Source organism: Berghia stephanieae, chromosome 1, assembly GCF_034508935.2.
Source record: "Berghia stephanieae isolate SIO BIC M18660-M18661 chromosome 1, UCSD_Bste_1.3, whole genome shotgun sequence".
NCBI classification, from domain to species: Eukaryota; Metazoa; Mollusca; class Gastropoda; order Nudibranchia; family Aeolidiidae; genus Berghia; species Berghia stephanieae.
This window is the reverse complement of record NC_088360.1, coordinates 99,680,702-99,706,719: the sequence shown is the minus strand read 5'-3', so window position 1 is coordinate 99,706,719 and position 26,018 is coordinate 99,680,702. Positions and strand designations below refer to the sequence as shown.

The 26,018-nt window shown below is 37.6% G+C and overlaps 1 protein-coding gene across 7 annotated transcripts in view; it reads right to left on the bottom strand.

Annotated features, from left to right (window-relative positions):
- Window positions 1–4,655: 4,655 nt before the first annotated feature.
- The window catches only part of LOC144962533 (glycine receptor subunit alpha-2-like), a 213,304-nt gene continuing 191,941 nt past the window's right edge, over window positions 4,656–26,018 (bottom strand). For 3 of the 7 annotated variants that reach the window (XM_078895547.1, XM_078895543.1, XM_078895548.1), the window contains exons 8-11: window positions 17,556–17,747; window positions 15,002–15,183; window positions 12,766–13,556; window positions 5,414–7,554 (exon numbers count right to left, since the gene is read on the bottom strand). In XM_078895547.1, the coding sequence (XP_078751673.1) occupies window positions 13,428–13,556; window positions 15,002–15,183; window positions 17,556–17,747 (503 nt within the window). In that variant the 3' untranslated portion in view covers window positions 5,414–7,554; window positions 12,766–13,427. Of the gene's footprint in view, window positions 4,946–5,413; window positions 7,555–12,765; window positions 13,557–15,001; window positions 15,184–17,555; window positions 17,751–26,018 lie in introns of those variants that run through there. The other 4 variants (XM_078895545.1, XM_078895550.1, XM_078895544.1 and 1 more) reach the window with 4 other exon arrangements.

Genomic DNA, 26,018 nt, shown 5'->3' with positions numbered 1-26,018 from the left:
CTAGACTACATAGCCGCACATAACATTAAACAATAATTCAAGGCAGTTTCATTTTTTCAAGATTCCATTGGAATTGATCTCGGTTTATCTTAAATTATTCAAGTAAAAAAAAAAAGCAAAGCAAACAAAATAACAACAACAAATTTTGAAAATGAATAAAGACATAAAATAAAGAACCAGACAAAAAGACACGAATTGAAAACATGTAATTTCTACAATACTTGTTGAGTCGATTTTCCAACCTATTGAGATTTCTCTCCCGTGGTTAATTTCTAATAATAATAATAATAATAATAATAATAATAATAATAATAATAATAATAATAATAATAATAATAATAATAAAAACAATAATAATAATAATAATAATAATAATAATAATAATAATAATATAATAATAATAATAATAATAATAATAATAATAATAATAATAATAATAGAAACAACAACAATAATAATGATAATAATAATAATAATAATAATAATAATAATAATAATAATAATAATAATAATAATAATAATAATATATGGTATTTATATCGGGCATTCTCATCACTGTGTGATACTGAATGCACGTTATAACTAAATATACAAAATTTACATATAATATAAATCGTAAACCACAATGATATCAATTTCAGCAGTGAATGTAATATTGTATCAATATCATGAAAATATAACGGTAAAATGGTAGATAGTGCTTTAACAATGATTTAAAACTATCAATAGATTTTGTTTCTCTTATCCTTCTGGGCAGGACATTCAACACAAGGGGCCAGTGTGAGTAAAAGAACGGCCGCCATAAAATTTATCATTATAATTATTTCTAAGAGTAAGCTCTGTTTTGTCAGTCGAGGACCGTAAACTCCTATATTTGGTACATATAATATTTCTAACATACTTTTAATGTAATCAGGTGCTTCATCATTTAGGCTTTTAAAACAAAATAAAGATGGTGGAAAAGGAATATATCTTTATATATTGACAAAAATACTTATTCAAAATTCTTATTTCTTGTAATTTTAATCATACATTCACCTTTTTCGGAGTCAAACTACTCCCCGAGATAATACCGTTTCGAATCGGTGGGTCATATTTTACGGACTAGCCACAAATAATCAATATACTATTGCAAAAAATCACAACCATGAAATGATCAGGAATTGAAGACATAGAATTATACTTAAATTTTACACATTTAAAAAAAAACGGTATTATTTTGGGGGTGATCGTACTCAAAAGCATTTACAATAAAAATGATCGGAAAGACAAACTTTGTTGTTTTTCTTTTTTTAATTTAATTTTTGGTTTCAATTTAGAGGATATATTTATTATTCCCTAAAATAAATAGAAATTAATTCAAATATTCATTTTGTGGCTATGAATTCAATTTCAAATAAATTGAGCTTTTATTTAGCGCAATATCCACTAAAACGTGTTCATAGCATTTTACAAAGGGTCTCTGACCAACAGCAACAGGTAACATGTAGAACGCGAGATATTATGCATGTTGGGCGATATTACAATTTATTTCGACAGAGACAACGCTGTTGACGGCCATGTACTCATTTTACACCTGAGTCCGGTGAGACACTCGCTTTCGGGTCGGAAGGTCCTGGGTTCGAGCCTCGCTCAGCGCATAGTTGAGTCCTTGGAAAAGACTCTTAACTCACATTCTCTCACCGTACTCATGTGTAAAATGAGTACCTGGCCGTTACCAGCGTTGTCTTTGTCCGAAAAAATGTAATGTCGCTTAACAGGCGTCATGTCTCGTTCTACATATTAAATGTTTCTGTTGACCAGGGAACATTGTAAAGCGCTTTGAGCACATTTAGTGGATATTGCGCTATATAAAAGCGCAATTATGATTAATTATATCAACAGTTTTGAGCTGGGAGGTAAGATACGATTCTTCCCTTGATGAAGTAACTATTATCTTAGCTATGCATGTCCTCTTCCCTAGTGGATAAAACACATGTAGGAGGTGCCGTATGTGTATATCATTGAAACAAGCAATAAGGACATTTAGTGGATATTGCACTATATAAAAGCGCAATTATGATTAATTATATCAACAGTTTTGAGCTGGGGGTAAGATACGGTTCTTCCCTTGATCAAGTAACTATTATCTTAGCTATGCATGTCCTCTTCCCTAGTGGATAAAACACACGTAGGAGTTGCCGTATGTTTATATCATTGAAACAAGCAAAAAGGACATTTAGTGGATATTGCGCTATATAAAAGCGCAATTATGATTAATTATATCAACAGTTTTGAGCTGGGGGGGTAAGATACGGTTCTTCCCTTGATCAAGTAACTATTATATTAGCTATGCATGTCCTCTTCCCTAGTGGATAAAACACACGTAGGAGTTGCCGTATGTTTATATCATTGAAACAAGCAAAAAGGACATTTAGTGGATATTGCGCTATATAAAAGCGCAATTATGATTAATTATATCAACAGTTTTGAGCTGGGGGGTAAGATACGATTCTTCCCTTGATGAAGTAACTATTATCTTAGCTATGCATGTCCTCTTCCCTAGTGGATAAAACACATGTAGGAGGTGCCGTATGTGTATATCATTGAAACAAGCAATAAGGTGACATGAGTATGGGTTGGTGGTATAAACTATGTAAGTATACTTTCTTGTAGTCTATGTGGCTTGTCGTACAACATTCAGAACAATATGAATTGCAAAGGAATGGATCATGATGATGATGATGATGATGATGATGATGATGATGATGATGATGATGATGATGACTGGTGGTGGTGGTGGTGGTGGTGGTGGTGAGTATGATGATGATGGTGCTGGTGGTGGTAATGGTGATAATGATGATGATGATGCTGATGCTGATGATGATGATGATGGTGATGATGATGATGATGATGATGATGATGATGATGATGATAATGATGGTGGCGGAGGTGGTTGTGGTGGTGATGATGGTGGTGATAATGGTGGTGGTGATGATGATGATGATGATGATGGTGATAATGGTGGTGATGATGATGATGATGATGATGATGATGATGATGATGATGATGATGATGATGATAATGGTGCCAATAAAATCAAAGCTAACTTGGAAGACCAACAAATTGAAGGCGAAGTGAGTTTTTGTGAGGCGTTACAAAAAGCATGTGATAAAGCATTGAAATGTAACATAACATTATACAAAAGTGTAAAAATAAACCCAAACCATATCCGGGCTTAATAGAGGCAACAACAACAAAAAATAATTTAAAAATTACGCCTTTTGCACCGTCATCATTAGATCCCGTCCCCTTGGCTTGCCATAAAGACAAATTGATATTCCATCAAACAGGATGTCTGATGTCAACAGGAATTACCCACGTTGTCCAACGTGAGCAAATAGAGGCAAATGGTTTATTTATTTATTTATTTATTTATTTATTTATTTATTTATTTATTTATTTATTTATTTTTGGTAGTTTCCTTTGGTTAATTATTGATTTTACCTGTGATGATTGAAAATTCTATGTAGCATAAAATAAAACTTTGAATTGAATATAATTGGGTAAAAACTTATTAATGTTATTTGCGTTAAACAAGTAATTATAATCATACCCTATATTTTTGGTTTATCCCTTTTCACGTAAGCATGTGTTATAGATCCACAAATGCATGAGTAAGAATCACCAAGTTAGTAATAATATTAATACATTAAAGCACGAGTCATCTTCTCATTTCTCCTCTACGACCGCCTTGGTCAGGAGAATGAGGTGAGGTGAGTTTACAGATTATGTTAATTTATTTGTTAAAGGGAGAGGTTTGAGTAATTCATTCTATTATGGACAATGGAGTGTTGTTGATCGAGGATGGAACGAGAGAATAACAGAAGTCGAATCAAGGATAGCAATGGCACGGCGGTTATGGGGAGACTTAACATTTTTTTGGAAAAGCTTCCAATCGAAATCTAGACTTCACAGGCCACTTGTACTATCTGTGCTACTATAATATGATTGAGAAGCCTCTCTCTCTCTCTCTCTCTCTCTCTCTCTCTCTCTCTCTCTCTCACATACACATTCTATTTATTTTTTTCAATATCCTATTTAATTAGAACAAAACTTTTTTGTTGGTTATCTTTGGTAACCTAGCTTACATATTCTATTTTCAATTTCTGGGGCATTTATTGTCTTAATGAATTTTGCCCTGAGAGCCCCAACGTTTGGTCATATTATGTTTACGTTGACAAAAATTTTATCATGAACAATTTAAATTGGTTGCGGTAATCTGATGAGATAAGTAAATGAACCTAGAGAGAGAGAGAGAGAGAGAGAGAGAGAGAGGAGAGAGAGAGAGAGAGAGAGGAGATGTTAGATAGATAGATAGATAGAATAGATAGATAGATAGATAGATAGATAGATAGATAGATAGATAGATAGATAGATAGATAGATAGATAGATGTAGATAGATAGATAGATAGATAGATAGATAGATAGATAGATAGGTATAGATAGATAGATAGATAGATAGATAGATAGATAGATAGATAGGAGATAGGTAGGTAGATAGACAGATAGATAGAGAGCAATGTGACAATTTGAGACATACGAAGAATAGAGAAAGAAAGAAAGAGAATGGAGTAAGCGATGAAAGAGAGAACGAAGAAAGATATTTATATATAGGAGCGAGTATTAGAGAAAGAGAGTTAGAGCGAAATGTATCTACTAATTTAATATTATTGTGATAAATTTTCCCAATTAATTAATATGAATAATTCATTTGACGTCTAATCTCACTGAAAACTAAATGTCCATCCACACTATAAGTTTTGCCTCGTGTTATATCATGTAAAAGCACCAATAAAAGGCATTAAAAGTGATGAAGGTGGCAGGGAAAATGATACGTGACATCTTGTCGATAAATCTTGCACGTACTCGACTGGCCATGGTTAGTTGTGCTTTGGGTAACTGCTGGGCAGAAAATAAAATGATACGTTAGTAGTTAGTGCTCGAAGGAAAAAAATAAAGATGTGTATTGAATTGTAAGCTTCGATTTATTAGACGAAGACATATAGTGGACGTTTCCGAAACGTCCACAGTATAGGGAATGAGATTAGCGGAAGAGTAGCGTCCCTTGATTGGACGTCACCCATAGTCTGTGACGTCACCGGCGGAAAAATGAAGCGAGGACGAGAGACGCATGCTCACAACCAACATGACGTTCTCTCTCTAATAACTTTTCCACCGGTGACGTCACAGACTATGGGTGACGTCCAATCAAAGGACGCTACTCTTCCGCTAATCTCATTCCCTATCTGTCTTCGTCTAATAAATTGAAGAACTGAACAAGTGTGTATGAAAGATGCCAAACAAAGCAAGAAAGAAAGATTACCGATCATCAGAAGGTCTGAAGTTCGATCCCCAGTCGAGGTCGACTGATTTTTTTTTTGGTATGGCTTTATTTTTCTTGCATTTTTATTTCTTGCTTTGTCTAGCACCTTTCATACACACTTGCTCAGATGTTTATCATACACCGGTGCCTGCCCCTTAATTTCTTAATTTGATATTAATAAATTGAAATTACAATTCAATACTTATCTATATTTGTTAAGTAGTTGGATACGGGTCAAGTAAATTTTGTGTGAAACTGGAACAGCAGTCGAGATTTTTCCTTACCCCCCTGTCCACCCAGCACGGATTGGGTAGCTAAGTCTGTTATATTTGGCGGTAAGTGCTTTGCAATAGACTAGCGTCCTATCCAAAGGATAGCAAGCAATTGCTATTGTCCATTTCACGCTATAGAAACCGGGATAAACTCCAGCTCCATGGGCCTAATGGCTCTGAACGATGTCAGAGTATCAGTTTTATGACTCAAATTCATTCACTTTATGTGGAGACTGTGGGTCGGTGAAGTCAAAATTACAGATGTCTTAGTAACGCTCTTTTAGTACAAAAAAAAAAAAAAATAATAAATAAAACTTCACAAAACTGTCAGATATCTAGTAAGGTAAGGATAATATCGAACGGGCCCGTATGGGGTTAAAGAAGAATCAGAATATTAAGTTAGACTTAAGGTGACGTGTACTTGTGTGCAAGTCTGATAACCAAAATTGTTATGGGCTCATTTTTGTAATAGAAATACATACTCTCAAACCAACGCATAATAATGTCCATTATAACAAGGCAAAATCAAGCCCATAATTGCGTTCGGTTATCAGACCTGCTGAGGTGAATTGATTAATACATGTTTGCCAGTTTGGAATTGTATTATTGGGCAGATTATTTTAAAACGAGATTAGTAATTAATTGAAGAGTGGTTTTCCAAAACTTCCTCACTCCGTTTCTCCTATTTTGAGATATTTAGGATTATTTCCCCTAAAATTTCTCATTTGTTCTATTGTTCTATAATATTTAAACTTCAAATTCACACAAATCGAAGGAAATGTTTGTGCTATTTGATGCTTAAACTAAAATCTACATTTTAATTTATTTCATGGATTGAAATTCTCAAAAAAGTAGAAAAACCGAGTGAACGAGTTTTGGAAAACCAGCCTTCAATTGGATACAAACTGGAATTATTGATTAATAATAGGTGATGAATTTTTTGCTGTGATGGGTAAAAATACATAAGCTTTTGATATAGGTAAACCAAGCAAACTTAATAATCATAACTGAGCAATTAGGCAGCTGTTATCCTCAAAATGCCGAGTATTTTGGGCTTTATTTATCATCAGCATTTTGAGACTGTGTAGGAAATTCAGGTCATTGTACTGAGTAAGTGGTAGAATTTGCAAAAGTCCAAAAGACAGAATTCGATGATCTGATGAGGTCTTATCAAAACCTTAAAGAGAGACGGTGATAAATTTGGCTGTGTTTGGACAAAGGGCAGTGAATACGGATAAAACAACCAAAGCTAATAAGCAGACAGCGTTTTCCACTCAAAAGACTGAACTATTTAGGGCTTTTTTTTACGATTTGCACTTTGAAGTTTTGTCGATCGTTCATGTCGTCAAATCAAGTACATTGCAAAGGTTAAACGACAGAAATGACTGATCCGATGTGGTATCAAAAGCCATCAGAGATTTGTTACGTAGGCGAGGCAAACAGCAGACTAATGGAAAGTGATTGGGCACTCACTATTTGATATTTGCAAATATCAGGTATCATGATCCAGTTACGATACCTTTTTGATACAGATGTCATGCTTCGCCTAATAGCAGGTATTGTATTATTATAAGTTATGCTATCTAGCGTATTTTCACAGTTTCACCATGTTCGAAACGCTGCGCGGTACTAGTGGATAATCTCGATTAATTTATTTTCAATACCGGATTCACTATAATAATCTCCGTAAGTAGTAGTACTCAGTAACGTATCGATACGCACCCAATAATACTTCACAGCCTTTTTTGTCTTGCTTTACCTCGCCTAGATTCTACAAAACAAATTAAACATGTTGCTTGAGACTTGGGGGGACATCGGATAACGAAAATGGCAGATTTTGTCCCGTGTACTTGACCACAAAGATAACAAAGTGACTGGATACACTGGCACATTGAATACAACCCAGAAAAGGTCATCTGACACCGGGTGTGTCTTTTTTACGAAACCCGCCGAAACCCGCCGAAACCCGCCGAAACCCGCCGAAACCCGATGAAACCCGACGAATCCCGACAAAGTTATGGGAAGTAGGTGGCTGTGGGGAGTGAACCTAGAACTCAGGGAAGTGTACACCATTGGGGAGTGAACCTGGGACTGGGTTTCGGCGGGTTTCGTAAAAAAGAACCAGTGCTTTTTTACGAAACCCGCCGAAACCCGCCGAAACCCGCCGAAACCCGACAATATACAGCAAAGTTATGGGAAGTAGACAACTGTGGGGAGTGAACCCGAGACTCAGGGAAGTGTACACCAGTCGGGAGTGAACCTGAGACTAAGTTTATCGGCCGGTTTCGGCGGGTTTCGTAAAAAAGAATTAGTGCTTTATTACGAAACCCGCCGAAACCCGCCGAAACCCGACAATATCCGGCAAAGTTATGGGAGTTTGGCAACAGTGGGGGGTGATCCTGGGAGTCAGGGAATTGCACACCAGTGGGGAGTTAACCTGGGACTGTGTAAAAAGGATATCAGTGGGAAATAAACCTGGGACTAAAGGGACATGGATACCATTGAAAGTTGAAGCCGGATATGGGAATTGAGTACCAGAGGAGAATAAAACTGACACTATAGAAGGTGGGCGCCAGTGGGGAGTGAACCTGGGATTCAGGGAATTGCACACCAGTGGGGACTTAACCTGGGACTGTGTAAAAAGGATATCAGTGGGAAATAAACCTGGGACTAAAGGGAGATGGATACCATTGAAAGTTGAAGCCGGATATGGGAGTTGAGTACCAGAGGAGAATGAACCCGACACTATAGGAGATGGGCGCCAGTGTGGAGTGAACCTGGGACTCAGGGAAGTGCACACCAATTGGGAGTTAACCTTGGACTGTGGGAGATGGATAACTGTGGGTATCCGAGCCGAACTATAGGAGTTGAGTGCCAGAGGAGAATGAACCTGACACTATAGAAGGTGGGCGCCAGTGGGGAGTGAACCTGGGATTCAGGGAATTGCACACCAGTGGGGATTTAACCTGGGAATATGTAAAAAGGATATCAGTGGAAAATAAACCTGGTACTAAAGGGAGATGGATACCATTAAAATTTGAAGCTTGGTATGAGAGTTTGGTACCAGAGGAGAATGAACCTGACACTATAGGAGGTGGGCGCCAGTGGGGAGTGAACCTGGGACTATGTAAAAAGGATATCAGTGGGAAATAAACCTGGGACTAAAGGGAGATGAATACCATTGAAAGTTGAAGCCGGATATGAGAGTTTGGTACCAGAGGAGAATGAACCTGACACTATAGGAGGTGGGCGCCAGTGGGGAGTGAACCTGGGACTATGTAAAAAGGATATGAGTGGGAAATAAACCTGGGACTAAAGGGAGATGAATACCATTGAAAGTTGAAGCCGGATATGAGAGTTTGGTACCAGAGGAGAATGAACCTGACACTATAGGAGGTGGGCGCCAGTGGGGAGTGAACCTGGGACTATGTAAAAAGGATATGAGTGGGAAATAAACCTGGGACTAAAGGGAGATGAATACCATTGAAAGTTGAAGCCGGATATGAGAGTTTGGTACCAGAGGAGAATGAACCTGACACTATAGGAGGTGGGCGCCAGTGGGGAGTGAACCTGGGACTATGTAAAAAGGATATCAGTAGGAAATAAATCTGGGACTAAAGGGAGGTGGATACCATTGGGAGTTAAAGCCGGATTTGGTAGTTGGGTACCAGAGGAGAGAGAAACCTGACACTATAGGAGGTGGGCGCCAGTGGGGAGTGAACCTGGGACTATGTAAAAAGGATATGAGTGGGAAATAAACCTGGGACTAAAGGGAGATGAATACCATTGAAAGTTGAAGCCGGATATGAGAGTTTGGTACCAGAGGAGAATGAACCTGACACTATAGGAGGTGGGCGCCAGTGGGGAGTGAACCTGGGACTATGTAAAAAGGATATCAGTGGGAAATAAACCTGGGACTAAAGGGAGATGAATACCATTGAAAGTTGAAGCCGGATATGAGAGTTTGGTACCAGAGGAGAATGAACCTGACACTATAGGAGGTGGGCGCCAGTGGGGAGTGAACCTGGGACTATGTAAAAAGGATATCAGTGGGAAATAAACCTGGGACTAAAGGGAGATGAATACCATTGAAAGTTGAAGCCGGATATGAAAGCTTGGTACCAGAGGAGAATGAACCTGACACAAAAGGGGTGGGCGCCAGTGGGGAGTGAACCTGGGACTCAGGGAATTGCACACCAGTGGGGAGTTAACCTGGGAATATGTATAAAGGATATCAGTAGGAAATAAATCTGGGACTAAAGGGAGATGGATACCATTGGGAGTTGAAGCCGGATTTATTTCCCACGGATATTCTTTTTTAGATATTCACAGGTTAACTCCCCACTGGTGTGCAATTCCCTGACTCCCAGGTTCACTCCCCACTGGCGCCCACCTTTTATAGTGTCAGGTTTATTCTCCTCTGGTAGCCAACTCCTATAGTTCGGCTCGGATACCCACAGTTATCCATCTCCCACAGTCCCAGGTTAACTCCAAATTGGTGTGCACTTCCCTGAGTCCCAGGTTCACTCCACACTGGCGCCCATCTCCTATAGTGTCAGGTTCATTCTCCTCTGGTACTCAACTCCCATATCCGGCTTCAACTTTCAATGGTATCCTTCTCCCTTTAGTCCCAGGTTTATTTCCCACTCATATCCTTTTTACATAGTCCCAGGTTCACTCCCCACTGGCGCCCACCTCCTATAGTGTCAGGTTCATTCTCCTCTGGTACCAAACTCTCATATCCAGCTTCAACTTTCAATGGTATTCATCTCCCTTTAGTCCCAGGTTTATTTCCCACTGATATCCTTTTTACATAGTCCCAGGTTCACTCCCACTGGCGCCCACCTCCTATAGTGTCAGGTTCATTCTCCTCTGGTACCAAACTCTCATATCCGGCTTCAACTTTCAATGGTATTCATCTCCCTTTAGTCCCAGGTTTATTTCCCACTCATATCCTTTTTACATAGTCCCAGGTTCACTCCCCACTGGCGCCCACCTCCTTTAGTGTCAGGTTCATTCTCCTCTGGTACCAAACTCTCATACCAAGCTTCAAATTTAAATGGTATCCATCTCCCTTTAGTACCAGGTTTATTTTCCACTGATATCCTTTTTACATATTCCCAGGTTAAATCCCCACTGGTGTGCAATTCCCTGACTCCCAGGTTCACTCCCCACTGGCGCCCACCTTTTATAGTGTCAGGTTTATTCTCCTCTGGTAGCCAACTCCTATAGTTCGGCTCGGATACCCACAGTTATCCATCTCCCACAGTCCCAGGTTAACTCCAAATTGGTGTGCACTTCCCTGAGTCCCAGGTTCACTCCACACTGGCGCCCATCTCCTATAGTGTCAGGTTCATTCTCCTCTGGTACTCAACTCCCATATCAAGCTTCAACTTTCAATGGTATCCTTCTCCCTTTAGTCCCAGGTTTATTTCCCACTCATATCCTTTTTACATAGTCCCAGGTTCACTCCCCACTGGCGCCCACCTCCTATAGTGTCAGGTTCATTCTCCTCTGGTACCAAACTCTCATATCCAGCTTCAACTTTCAATGGTATTCATCTCCCTTTAGTCCCAGGTTTATTTCCCACTGATATCCTTTTTACATAGTCCCAGGTTCACTCCCCACTGGCGCCCACCTCCTATAGTGTCAGGTTCATTCTCCTCTGGTACCAAACTCTCATATCCGGCTTCAACTTTCAATGGTATTCATCTCCCTTTAGTCCCAGGTTTATTTCCCACTCATATCCTTTTTACATAGTCCCAGGTTCACTCCCCACTGGCGCCCACCTCCTATAGTGTCAGGTTCATTCTCCTCTGGTACCAAACTCTCATATCCGGCTTCAACTTTCAATGGTATTCATCTCCCTTTAGTCCCAGGTTTATTTCCCACTGATATCCTTTTTACATAGTCCCAGGTTCACTCCCCACTGGCGCCCACCTCCTTTAGTGTCAGGTTCATTCTCCTCTGGTACCAAACTCTCATACCAAGCTTCAAATTTTAATGGTATCCATCTCCCTTTAGTACCAGGTTTATTTTCCACTGATATCCTTTTTACATATTCCCAGGTTAAATCCCCACTGGTGTGCAATTCCCTGAATCCCAGGTTCACTCCCCACTGGCGCCCACCTTCTATAGTGTCAGGTTCATTCTCCTCTGGCACCCAACTCCTATAGTTCGGCTCGGATACCCACAGTTATCCATCTCCCACAGTCCAAGGTTAACTCCCAATTGGTGTGCAATTCCCTGAATCCCAGGTTCACTCCCCACTGGCGCCCACCTTCTATAGTGTCAGGTTCATTCTCCTCTGGTACTCAACTCCCATATCCGGCTTCAACTTTCAATGGTATCCATCTCCCTTTAGTCCCAGGTTTATTTCCCACTGATATCCTTTTTACACAATCCCAGGTTAACTCCCCACTGGTGTGCAATTCCCTGAATCCCAGGTTCACTCCCCACTGGCGCCCACCTTCTATAGTGTCAGGTTCATTCTCCTCTGGTACTCAATTCCCATATCCGGCTTCAACTTTCAATGGTATCCATGTCCCTTTAGTCCCAGGTTTATTTCCCACTGATATCCTTTTTACACAGTCCCAGGTTAACTCCCCACTGGTGTGCAATTCCCTGACTCCCAGGATCACCCCCCACTGTTGCCAAACTCCCATAACTTTGCCGGATATTGTCGGGTTTCGGCGGGTTTCGGCGGGTTTCGTAATAAAGCACTAATTCTTTTTTACGAAACCCGCCGAAACCGGCCGATAAACTTAGTCTCAGGTTCACTCCCGACTGGTGTACACTTCCCTGAGTCTCGGGTTCACTCCCCACAGTTGTCTACTTCCCATAACTTTGCTGTATATTGTCGGGTTTCGCCGGGTTTCGGCGGGTTTCGGCGGGTTTCGTAAAAAAGCACTGGTTCTTTTTACGAAACCCGCCGAAACCCAGTCCCAGGTTCACTCCCCAATGGTGTACACTTCCCTGAGTTCTAGGTTCACTCCCCACAGCCACCTACTTCCCATAACGTTGTCGGGATTCGTCGGGTTTCATCGGGTTTCGGCGGGTTTCGGCGGGTTTCGGCGGGTTTCGGCGGGTTTCGGCGGGTTTCGGCGGGTTTCGTAAAAAAGACACACCCATCTGACACCTTCCCAATGCACTTGGTACAAAAGCCGAATTGTTCTCTTCAGTTGGGCTTTGGGAACCATTTTTTTTTTAATTTAAGCTTTTAGCTTTTTATAAATTAATATTCAACATAGATAATTTAAAAAACAAAGATGGACAGTTGTACCTAAGTATTAAAGCGTGCATCGTGAACGAATTCAAAGCATTATTGTGTAAAGACAATGTGATCGATGACAATACTAAACAAACAGTATTTCGAAAAGCTGTGGGTCCCAATTGCTCAGTTGGTAGAGCACTCGCTTCACACGCAAAGAGACCAAGATCGATCCCTGGTGCAGTCGATATTTTTTTGAATCCCCCCCCCCCTCCTTGTCCACCCAGCAGTGAATAGGTAGCTGAGACTGTTAGACTTGGCGGAAAGTACTTTGGGATAACTAGTGTCCTATCCAAAGGATAGCAAGCACTTGCTATTGTCAGTTTCACGCTATAGAAACCGTGATAAACTCCGGCCCAATGGCTCTGAATGACTACTTTTTAAAAATTTTGAAGTGCTAGATGCCGAAAGCTTGTTTTTATTGGGATATTGTAAGATTAGTGGATTTTCATCAATTCTTACGGATTTGCTTGAAATTTTGAGCAAAGGCATCCCCCAAACATAGGGAATTTTCAAATTTCATATCATGTAGTAACACCAATAGAAAACATTGAAAGCGAGAAATACGCCTGGAAAGATTAATCTGGACATCTTGTCGATTCGCCTGGCCCTCAATCGGCTTGCACTCACCAGCTGACCCTTGGGTAACTAGACAGAGAAAATTGATAGAAGATTTAACATTGCAATCCGATAGTTCAGTTGATAGAGCACGCAATGCGCATGCAACAGGACCGGTATCGATCCTGGGTATAGTTTAAAATTTTTTTTGGGGTAGCCCCGTCCCTATCCCCTATCCATCTTTCATGGTTGGGTGTTGGGTTTTCGAGAACAAGATCTCGCGTAAAATACTTTATGACAGACGTATGGCCTATCCAAAGGGTAGCAGGTAATTGCTATTGTCCATTGATAGTTATAGGCATTGGGATAAAATCCGGCTCCATCAGTCTAATGTCTCGGATAGCCTTATTTTGAAAAGATATATAACACAGGGTTGACTTTTAAATGCATCATTATTGACAACGCAAAGTTGGAAACAATAACAACGAGACGAAAAGTGCAAAAGTAAAAGTCATATTGGAGATTGAAACTTTTGGATAAAACGAAAATATTTCTTGGGATGAAGAATTTGAGAATCACTGCAAAAAGCGTCAACTGAAGAAAATATTCACGGGACTAAATTCTTTATTAACGCCAAGCGTGGTGACATTTAGACATTTCTCTTCTAATCACTCTAACCACCCAGTTTCGCACTGTATTATTACAAACGTTTTTATTTGTTTTTATAATACGCTAAAAACTTCTCATTTTTTCACATGTATTTTATTATATTTTAATACGCTTTGAGTTCCACCAAAATATGAAATTATGGGAATATTTACTAAAATATGCTGAATACAGAAAGTCAGAGTTTGTAGCAAAATAGGGGGGAAATCATGTCTAAAGTGAAGGGATTGATTGAAGGTTATTGTAAGTTGTCTCCACTTAGATGTGAATCTGAGTAGCTAGACAGCTGGTTGGCTCAAGAATTGGATTCAATAGTCTGGTGTCACTTCGCCCAGCAACGGCGGCCATCATGGTTCTAAACAAAGAAAATATGTACTTTTTATTCTTCATGCTGGCTAGAACTTTTCATATGTCTTGTGATCAGAATGTGTAAAAGTCAAAACATGATCAGATTTATAATGTTTTGTTTTTTTTCATCTGGATACGCTTTTATGCTCGTCGGAGAAATATTTCATAAGGGCGTCCACCATTGTTCCGATAGTTTAGAGCCAGTTACTAAGTTACCATGCGTCATTACGAGGGAAGTGACGTCACGACTGTTGAAGCGTAATACAGGGTTTATCATCCTTTTACTAGCTTGACATGTCTCCATAACTTCAGATGTTTCGGACAATCTCACATGTTGAAAACATGATTATTTATGAGGTGGAAGGGAGGGGGAGGGGGGGGGGGTGTGGTAATATGATAAAATCAGACTAAGTATTGTGAAAAATATGTTAATGAATAAATGAATAAAAAATTGTAGGTGCTGGTTGGCAAGTGAGTCAAAACAACCACCACCATTAACAATTTATTTAATATCTACTCACAGTATCTTTGCCTCGTGCTAAGTTGACAGCGTCCCTCATACTCAACCGTCTTCTCTCCACTCGTGTGTTCACGTTGACGTATGCAAACTCCAAGAGGGCAGAGAACACAAACAACAAACACACGGCATTCCACACATCCAGGGCTTTGAGGTATGACACTCGTGGGAGGGAAGATCTTGCACCTGAAGAATGAGACAAGGTGGCGCGATTTTAATCACCTTTTTTTTACTGAAAGGAATAACATTGTTTAAAAAAAAAATTTTTAATGAGCTGTATATAGCGCAATATCCACTAAATTTGCTCAAAGCGCTTAACAAGGGGTCGCTGGTCAACAGCAACATGACGGGACATGACGCCTGTTAGGCGATATTACAATTTTTCGGACAAAGACAACGCTGTTAACGGCCAGGTAGTCATTTTACACCTGAGTACGGTGAGAGAATGTGAGTAAAGAGCCTTTTCCAAGGACTCAACTATGCGCCGAGCGCGAGGCTCGAACCCAGGACCTTCCGATCCGAAAGCGAGTGGCATACCACAAGACCACATAGCCGCACAGTTGCGTCAAAATGCCATGAAGGCACGTATGAACGTACGGCTTTGTGGGCTTGTGGTATAGCACTCGCCTTTGAACGGGTAGGTTACTGGCTTGAGTCGTGCTGTGCTCTGGGCGGCGCAAGGTTGATGAGTCCTTCGAAGAATCTATTTACTTCATTATTTTAGGTACTCAGATGTTAAATGTGACCCTTCGCCTCATAACGGCATTAAGTCGAAATGGTTAAGATGTTGAAAATTGAATTTATAACCAGAAATATCAGACTTGTGTTGAGTTTGTATGTGTTATTGACGAGAATTGATATCATCTTTTAGGGTGCTGATGCCAACAATTTAGATTTTTGACCAGTTTGACATTAAATTCACCTTTTAAGCATGAAAGGTTAGTTACTGAAATAACTCCGTCCTGGATGGTCATATTATGTATTTGTTTTAAATTTTCCATATGATTGAAAATAATTCCGACATAATACCGTTTTGAGACGATGGGTCACAAATGAGTTCCTGGTTGGTTAGGACCTTGTTTCTGTCGAAGTAATTGTATTATTGCTTTACTACCGTCATGTCTCGTCAAGCATATTGAGTGTTGCTGTTGGATCCCGTATAAAGTAATTGGAGCACGTAGATATTTCTCTAAATAAAACATCATTTTTTAAAAAAACATATAAAAAATAGACCCACATTGTCTATAAGGCATGTGACCAATCGCCTTAAAATAGTATTGTGTTGGGCGGGCGAGTCTAATCCTTAAAATTGAATGTTTAGCTTGACTCCAAAAATGGGTTGACCTAAATTGCAACAATGAGGATTGTTAATTTAATTCCTGTGACTTTAAATGACCTTACATTTCCTTATTTTTGCGAAATTTGATTATACAGTGAATTGTCTTCATTTAGTTCATTCAACTTTAATACCATATTGGCTCGGTGGGTCACCAATGTCCTTATAGTAAGAATGCTACCTAACAAAACAAGATTCGCCACAATGGGAAACAAATCTTAGGATCTGCCTTTAACTCTACGAGACCCATTATTTAATCTGTTCCAAAGTAGAACATAATGTGCCGACTGGTTTGTTTGTATTTTTTTTTAAATAGAAGGGCATTAACTCATCACTATGACATTGAAAAGTAATATAACCCCGATTATCTCCCTTGCATAGTTATCGACCAATATAATATTATTATAGGATACAGCAGAACAACTGATTCAACTTTCCCTTTACGACCATTTTCAAAATTTTTCCCACAAACTTTACATCCGAACAACACAAAAATAGATTTTGTTTGTCACTCACACACAAAATCAGAAATAACTGTAACGTAAATTGTAATATCTTTGAGTTGTTTGGATATGTGCGAATGTAGTTGTTCGGCTGTGTTTATTTATGTTAGGGTTCTTTCTTGAGGTACGCATTTTGTGTTGTGCATGTTTTGCATGTGAGTGTGAATGTTGACTGCGTGAACGTATTAGCACCTATTTGTTACTTAGAAACATCGTAAGACGTTTTTTTTTTTTGTTTTTTTTTTTTTTTTTGTGAGGTTAGTTACTGAAATAACTCCGTCCTGGATGGTCGTAAGATGTATTTGTTTAAAATTTTCCATATGATTGAAAATAATTAAATTGAATTAACGTAACCCGACCCAGAGTCGTTACAATTACATGTTATATTCTTTCTCAGCAAAACCTGCTCTAAAACATAGTGTTAATTTTTTTTATAACAATCTATAACAAAAAAAAACAATCTTTAAATTTTGTGATGAACAAAAGAATTCAAAATTCGAAAAATGTTGGTTGTATCCTGACGAGTACTCTAACACAAACGCAGCAAGTTAATCTTATGCATATTTCTTCAAGAAAAACCAAGCTCTACAAAACAACAAAACATTTCTTTGTATTTTGTGATGAAGAAGAGAAATCCGAATGAGTAAAATGTTGAATGTATCGTGAGGAATGCGACAATTTTCTATAATTATTTAGCATAAAGTTAACTACGTACTCACCAACACTCATGGTGGTCGTAGTGAGCACAGTAAGCAGCCCCAATGATATGCGAGCAGGAATAGCCTCGATGTCCAGCCAGAAGGACACCCAGGACAGAATGACCACCAAGACACTCGGGACGTAAATCTGGGCCACGTAAAATCCGTTACTCCTCGCCAGTCGGATGACCATGTTCAGGCAGCTAAATTTACCTACTGTCCGTAAACAGAAAAAAGAAAGAGTTAAATTCTACGCACCTTCATCGCTGCCTTTTTTTTCTAGAAATATTTGTAGCATTGTTAATTTATCTAATCAAATTGAACAATAAGCTTTTAGTGGCAGCTATGAACTGTAAATTTATTAAGTTAGTATAACAGTTTAAAAATAACCCAAAATACTAAACGCGGAATTGTTTGGTCTCAAAACCCTTCTTTAGGAAACACAAAACAAAAACAAATAATCATACTAAAATTACTACACATAACATCTAGAAAGGTAAGAGAAAAATTCTCTAAATACCGTAAATGAAGGTCTGATAGCCGAATGCAATAATAGGCTTGGTTTAACATTATTGTAATGGACACTATTTTGAAGGTCTGATTACCCAAATTGTTATAGGGCTATTGTTGTCATTGAAATACTCTCAAATCAACGGAAAATAGTGCCCATTACAACAATGTTAAAGCAAGCCCATAATTACGTCTGGCTGAATCAGACCAGTACAATATATGCACGTCGGTTTGAGGGTACTTCCATTACAAAAACAATTACTCATCATTCTCTACGCATCCATTTTGAACATACAATGACCTATAACAATATGTTGGTAATGGATGTGTTAGACTTTCATCTGACTTTTACGTGAAATATTGACGAGTTAATTGTTTTAATTTTAGGCTGATTGTTGGATTTAGCACAAAACGTCCCTTGTCAAGTGCTATCTCCTATTCATTAAATTAATAATTAATCAATATATTGTACTATGCTGCCATACTCTATGAAAAAGGAAATTTAGCCAGAAAACTCGTTCGTCAAATATCGATCGATTAAATTATACTTATCTTGTCAAAAAAAAAATATCAAAAAATTAATAAACCAATTAGAAATTTAAAATAAAATTCATAAAATAAACAAAAAACAAAAACAAAAATCCCCCAACAAAACCCATATCTGAAACTTTTTAAAAATAAATTTCTTTGAAGTCCAGGTTTGAGAGTTTTTGACAAGATGAAAGTCATCTTTATCAGGTTTTCTGGCCAAAAATTTAAAAGATATGTTTTTGTAATGTACGGCAGACTGCATTGAATGAATGAATATCGAGAGGGCTTTAACATTTCTGGATTTTAACATTATTATAAATATGAATTCATATGTTTGTTTATTTGGGTATTGATAAGTGATGATAAGTACTTATAACTGTGACTATTTAATTGTCAGCTGATATTAATTTTTATATCTAATTCTATTATTACTATTTTGCTTTACTTTGATCCGTATGAATAAAATATACTAAAATGAATACTTGACTAGATTCAAGCTTTGAATTATCAAGAATCACATCATAATTATGAGTAAAGACAGTTTTGTAGAATTGAGTGTTAAATATAAGAAGGAAAGAACAATATGAGGAATGGACATCTACATAATTTGAAAAATAATGGCATACGAGGGCGGTATTATGTCATTTGTAGTCACCAGTTCACTGTGCACTACTCTGGAAAGACAAGTATTCTTTTTAAAATGGTGGCCAGAAAAATTCGCCCCCAGAAGAAAATATGAACCACTGTGAAAAGTCTTACTACCATATGAGATTTATTGCAAGATGTCTGATGGCAATAGAAATCACCCATGTTGTCCAAGTGAGCAAATTGGGGGATAACAATCTTGCCCAAGGACAGAAACGAAAGTGCCTGAAGCGGGGCTCGAACCCGGGATCTTCCGGGTCACAGTGCAATGCCTTAACCACTCGGCCACTTCACCCCCCAGAAGAAAATATGAACCACTGAAAAGAGTCTTGCTATCAGATGAAATTCATTAGTGCGGCTTTCAAATTGGTGTCGGAGAGAATGTTGGAGAGAAACAATTTGTGTGTCATATCTAGATAAATTGTAGTGTCTGAAACTTTTGGAGAGAAAAGGTGAGGGGTTGGAGGGTAGCAAGGAGGAAGGGTGGGGGGGGGGGGGGCGGGGAAAAAGTAGGATTGTACAAATGACAGATTTTTATAACAACATCACATCAAGTAAACCAACACCCATACCTCTCATAATATTTTAGACGACCTAAAATCAAAATTTTGCAAAAAAATCATAAGATTCCACATGCATTGTTTTTTCACTCTCAATTTAACTTTTTGTACAAGCTCTCTTGGAAAATATATTAAAATGAGTCAAAACAGTAACAGTAACACTAATATAAATCAATAATTACATTAGATTAAATTACATATTTGCACCACGTTCTCAACAGATTGTTGATAACTTTGATATTCTGGGCCTTCCATTCAATCATGAAAAATAATTACGTGAAGAGTTTATATGTTATTGTTCTATTGTGCGGCTATGTGGTCTTGTGGTATGACACTCGCTTTCGGATCGGAAGGTCCTGGGTTCGAGCCTCGCGCTCGGCGCATAGTTGAGTCCTTGGAGAAGGCTCTTTACTCAAATTCTCTCACCGTACTCAGGTGTAAAATGAGTACCTGACCGTTAACAACGTTGTCTCTGTTCGAAAAAAGTATACCATCGCCTAACAGGCGTCATGTCCCGTCTTAAATGTTAAATGTTGCTGTTGACCAGGGACCCCTTGTAAAGCGCTTTGAGCACATTTAGTGGATATTGCACTATATAAAAGCTCAATTTTTTTAAAATTCTAAAACTCGTCTTGAAACACCCCCTTTCCAAAAGTACACCCCCTCCCCCCAAAGAAAGCAAATATCAATGAGCTCTTTTGTAAGACACATTGAATATATTTCAAATGGTATACTTGATAACAATGACACATCGGTTTTGCGAAGAGATGCAACTCTCAGACTTTGAGATTAAAGGCCTCTATCGATTGGGTGAATTTTACTTCTAAAACTTCAGAACAATTAAATTCGCCAATTTTGGTTATTTCTATCTCTATCTTTATATATATAAGTGTATATATATATATATATATATATATATATATATATATATATATATATATATATATATATATACATATATATGTATAAAGATAGAGATAGAAATAACCAAAAATTGGCGAATTTAAGAGTTCTGAAGTTTTAGAAGTATATATATATATATATATATATATATATATATATATATATATATATATATATATATATATAGACATATTACCAGATAGACGCAATGAGTCATAGTATAACATACCAAAAATGACGTGGGCCATCATAAGATAACATCTTAAATATGCCACCATAGCGTTATATCTTTGGAGATGGTCAAGATTTGATTTGTTTGAAACAGATGTAGATTGTTTCGTTGATATAATATATCAAAACCAATGTATTTCGTACAAAAATAAACTATATATTTTTTAATCTAAAATTTAGATATACCAAAATGTTTCACTTTATTGCTTGAAATAGAATCTGGTATCTAGTAGAAAACATTTAGGTACTTCTGAGAATATCCTTATCATTGAGCGTGAATTAGTGCGGTTTTTAAAAAAGATATGTTGCTTTTTTTCAATTTCAATAAAGTTTACGATATGTATACATGTAATAAATCGCATAGAAGTAAAAATATAGGATATATATATATATATATATATATATATATATATATATATATATATATATATATATATATATATATATATATATAAGATAAAAAAGCAAAATTCGACATGCAATGCAATAGTTTTAACACACTTGAGTCATGGTCACATCCAAACTTGCTTGCAAGAGAAACAAAGAAGAAGTGAAATAAAATGAAATACAACTAAATAAAATGCAAAATCGCATGATTTCAAATGGAGTGAAGTTTCGGTTTTAGAGATATGGAGTGAATGCGTTTATTAGCTGATTCAATCCCCTTATCAGTGATCGTTTAGTATCAACATGAGTTAACTCAAATATGACCCGTATCTCAGTGTTATGGCTTATTGCTGTCTATGGTGTTGTGTGATTTGTGGAATTTATTCATTCATGCAAATCACCCAACCTTTCAAATGCTGTTTTTATGTTGTGAGTTATCTTATAATAGTGTTCACTGTGATGGACACAACTAAGGGACGCAATCGATGACAAAATGCATTGCGCCAATATACATAGAATGTACTTAGGGTATTGAAAAGTGTCAGATGAAAACAGAAAATAAAAAGTCATGGGGTCAGTGCTAAACTCAGAACCCAATTGACACGACTCCCTCTGCCTGGCCAAGAGAGAGAGAGAGAGAGAGAGAGAGAGAGAGAGAGAGAGAGAGAGAGAGAGAGAGAGCTGTCGCACAGTTGACTGAGCTACCCAGCCACCATAGATCAGTCGTTTGTCCTCTCTCTCTCTCTCTCTCTCTCTCTCTCTCTCTCTCTCTCTCTCTCTCTCTCTCTCTCTCTCTCTTGGCCAATGTGTCGTGTTAATGGGAGCGATCTATATTCATGTTTTCGTCCAACCAGGTCATCAATCACATGATTTGTTGCTGTCCAACGATTGGATATTTCTTAACAAATATAAACACACTGCATTGTTTACAAATGTTATAAACATACCCATGTGTCAAGCTGAATCAAATGACCAATCGTAATGTTAGATAGCTTAAAATCTGTGAACACTTTTCACTACGTAGGTCACTTTGAGCACATTTTGCACTGTGACCAATGACCTCGAAAACATGGAAAGGTAATATAGATCATGCCCATTGGATCCCGAGTTTGGCATTGATCCCGTGATTTTAAATTCTCTGTTTTCATATGTCACGTCTCCAAACGCTATTTTTCTCATCAATATATTGATATCTAGTGCCCGCTCCACATTTTTTTTCTGAATATAATGTAATTGTGTATTTAATTCCTCTTAAATTTGTTTTATTTTTATTCTTTTCTTTTCATCTTCATCTTCGTTTTTGTTTTCTTTTTTAAATTAAAAAATTGAAACAAATAATTTCAAAAAGCAAACAGATAGATTCCTTTTCATCTTCAACATCAACAGTCTATCAAAAAGGTTTATATACATCACGATAAACATTAAGGTATCACATCATATTTGGATGACGGAAAGACAAATAGCCGAGTTGAAAATGAGATTTGCTTGAGTATTAGGTTAATCGCTTTTTCTGAATATGTAAAAAGATTATAGTATTTCATGAAATAGATATAGATAGAATTGCATGCTTAATTGAAAGTAATTAGAAATAGATTAAAGAAAATCGGATATCATCACACAACCACACACACACACACACACACACACACACACGCATATTCATCTTCGAGAAAATCAATGCACTATTTTTGAGGGTTTTATTTTTTAGATTATCTAAAAACAATCACGAGTTTTTTTATGCTATATACAAAGAGCAGTCCACGCATTCGTTGAATCAAATCGCTTTACAAATGGTCCAAAGCAGGGTTGCCAGATAGCCAGACTTCCTCGTGAATAAATTTGACCTCAAAATTGGCCAAATAATAGAACCTCATGTGGTCAAACTCTGACCACATTGAAATCTCATCGGTTTCGATAAACAAAAATGAGACTGAAATTAGAAAAAAAAACTACAACTTTATTGTGGAATTGTTTTCTTATAAAATTAATAATAGAAACGCACACACGTGCCTGGTCCAAGGAGCCAAGAGCAGAACGCAAAATTTGTATCCCTGGAAAATGACGTGCGGCTATGTGGTCTAGTGATATGACACTCGCTTTCGGATCGGAAGGTCCTGGGTTCGAGCGTCGCTCGGCGCATAGTTGAGTCCTTGGAAAAGGCTCTTTACTCACATTCTCTCACCATACTCAGGTGTAAAATGAGTACCTGTCTGTTTGTCTTTGTCCAAATAAATTATAATATCGCCTAACAGGCGTCATGTTCCGTCCTACATGTTAAGTGTTGCTGTTGGCCAGTAACCCTTTGTAAAACGCTTTGAGCACATTAAGAGGGTATTGCGCTATATAAAAGCTCAATTTTTAAAAAAATGTTTTTACAAAAATTCTTACGACACAGATTTTATGTGAAAAGTTAGTCCTGCGCTGAAACAGCTTTATTTTAATCGCGAAAAAATGTAAATCGCCTAACAAGTAGTCTATTGTCTCGTTATACATGGTAATTGTTGCCATTGGCTTGAGACCAACGTGCACTTATGTGCAGGTCTGATAACCCAAAATTGTTATGGGCTCAACGTTGCTATACATATAGAAATAACTTCCAAACCAACGAAAAATACTCCCTTTTACAACAATGTTAAATCAAGAACATATCTAATTGACCTTTGGTTATCAGATCTGAAAAATATGTGCACGTTTCTTGAGACCTTTTCTATCGTGATTTGAATTTGAACAAATCTTAGCGTTAATTGCTCTATCTAGAATAGACATCAAGTTGTTTAGTGTTTTGATTTTCCCAAAGATTCAGATATCACTGGAGTAATCATGGAAATAGAAGTAGTAAAAGAACACAAATATGATATTTACCCGTCTATAGAAGCAGCTCTAATAAGGTTCCATGGGCATAGGAGCCCCAGCATAAAGTAGTCCTTCAGAGCCATTAGGCTCATGGAGCCGGAGTTTATCCCGGTTTCTATAGCGTGAAAGGATAATAGCAATTGCTTGCTACCCTTTGGATAGGAAACTAGTCTATCGCAAAGCACTTTCCGCCTGTTCTACCAGAACTTATTACAAAATTATTTTTTTTTAATTTTAATTTATTTTCCTCGTCTCAAAATTTTAGAATAGTCACTCAATCCCAATAGCTCAGTTGGTAGAGCACCTTGCTTTTTACAAGAAAAGGGATCAATCCTGGGTGCAGTCGTGATTTTTTTCGGACCGTCCACCCAGCAATGATTTGGTAGCTGGGTTTGTTAAATCTGACGGAAAGTACTTTGCAATAGATGTCGTTTTATCCAAATGGTGGCAAGAAATTGCTATTGTCTGTTTCACGCTATAGAATGCGGGATAAACTTTACTCTCATGGGCCTGGTGGCTGTAAAAAGACAACATTTAATCCCACAGTGCTAAAACTGTAGTATATGATAACTACAAAAATATTTACATTTTTATTAACTTATTTACAGTGTCTTTTGCCATGAAACGGGGGTTCCGGATAGCTCATTTGGTAGAGCACTTGCCTCGCATGGGTGGGTTTGATCTCCAGGTGCAGTCGAAAATTTTGAATCACCCCTTGTCCTCCCAGAAGTAATTGGGTAGCTGAATCTGTTAAATCCATTAGAAAGTACTTTCCCATAGACAATCATCGTCCTTTCCCCAGGGTAAACCGCAATAGCTATTGTCCATTTAACACTAAACATCTGGATAAACTTTATGATTTGCCATGCGATCACATATTAGAATGCTTGGAAGAGAGGTACTGTTTCCCTCGGTAGTTGCTGTATACAATCATAATACTTCATTTGTTATTCATAAATTTATCAAGAGCTTGCTAGATTTCTTGGTATCATTTCATTGGCATCAATTATTTCATAATCTTATCGTAGAATTAAATGACAGACGCAACACTTTTGTAAAGAATAACAACAACAAAAATTATGCATACACCATTCTAAAAAGATAAAGAGTTTTCAAATTCAAAATAAATAGACATACCGCCTTCCATAAGTTGTATAGGATGCGATACATCAATAAAATGAAACAGGGAGCCATTATCGATCGTCATTTAAATGTTACCATGGCAACGATGTCGGGTTAAAGGAATGCAGTAGGCCATTTAATTAAAATAAGTTTTTCTTTCTTCAAAAATATGAAATTACCCAAAAAACAAAACGGGGGGAAAGAAAAACAGAGGGAAGCTTGATAATCTAATAAGAAGAAGAGCCCGGGGTTTAGCCTGAAGGTCATAAGTACAATGCATCTGTAAACAAGTAGTGAAGGGCCGAGGCATTGCAAACTAGAGGAGCCACGTAACCCAATCAATGCACTGAAATGCTTATCAAGACAACTATCAATAAAATAAATGCGACCAAGTCTCTAGGCTATCACACATCCACACACACACACACACACACACACACACACACACACACACCTCCCCCCACCTCCCATCTCCTATCCATGGAGGAAATTTTACAAAAGGGTGTATCTTGAAAGAATTATTTTTCTTACATAACATTCAACATATTATAATATGCTTTATATGAGTTTTGAAACGTAACGGAGAGCACAAATAATGCTCCTTTTACACTATTATATATAATAGTCACACACACACACACACATATATATATATATATATATATATATATATATATATATATATAAATGTAAATATATGTGGTTTATGCTTGATACGTCATGTTGATGCGCGATACTGATG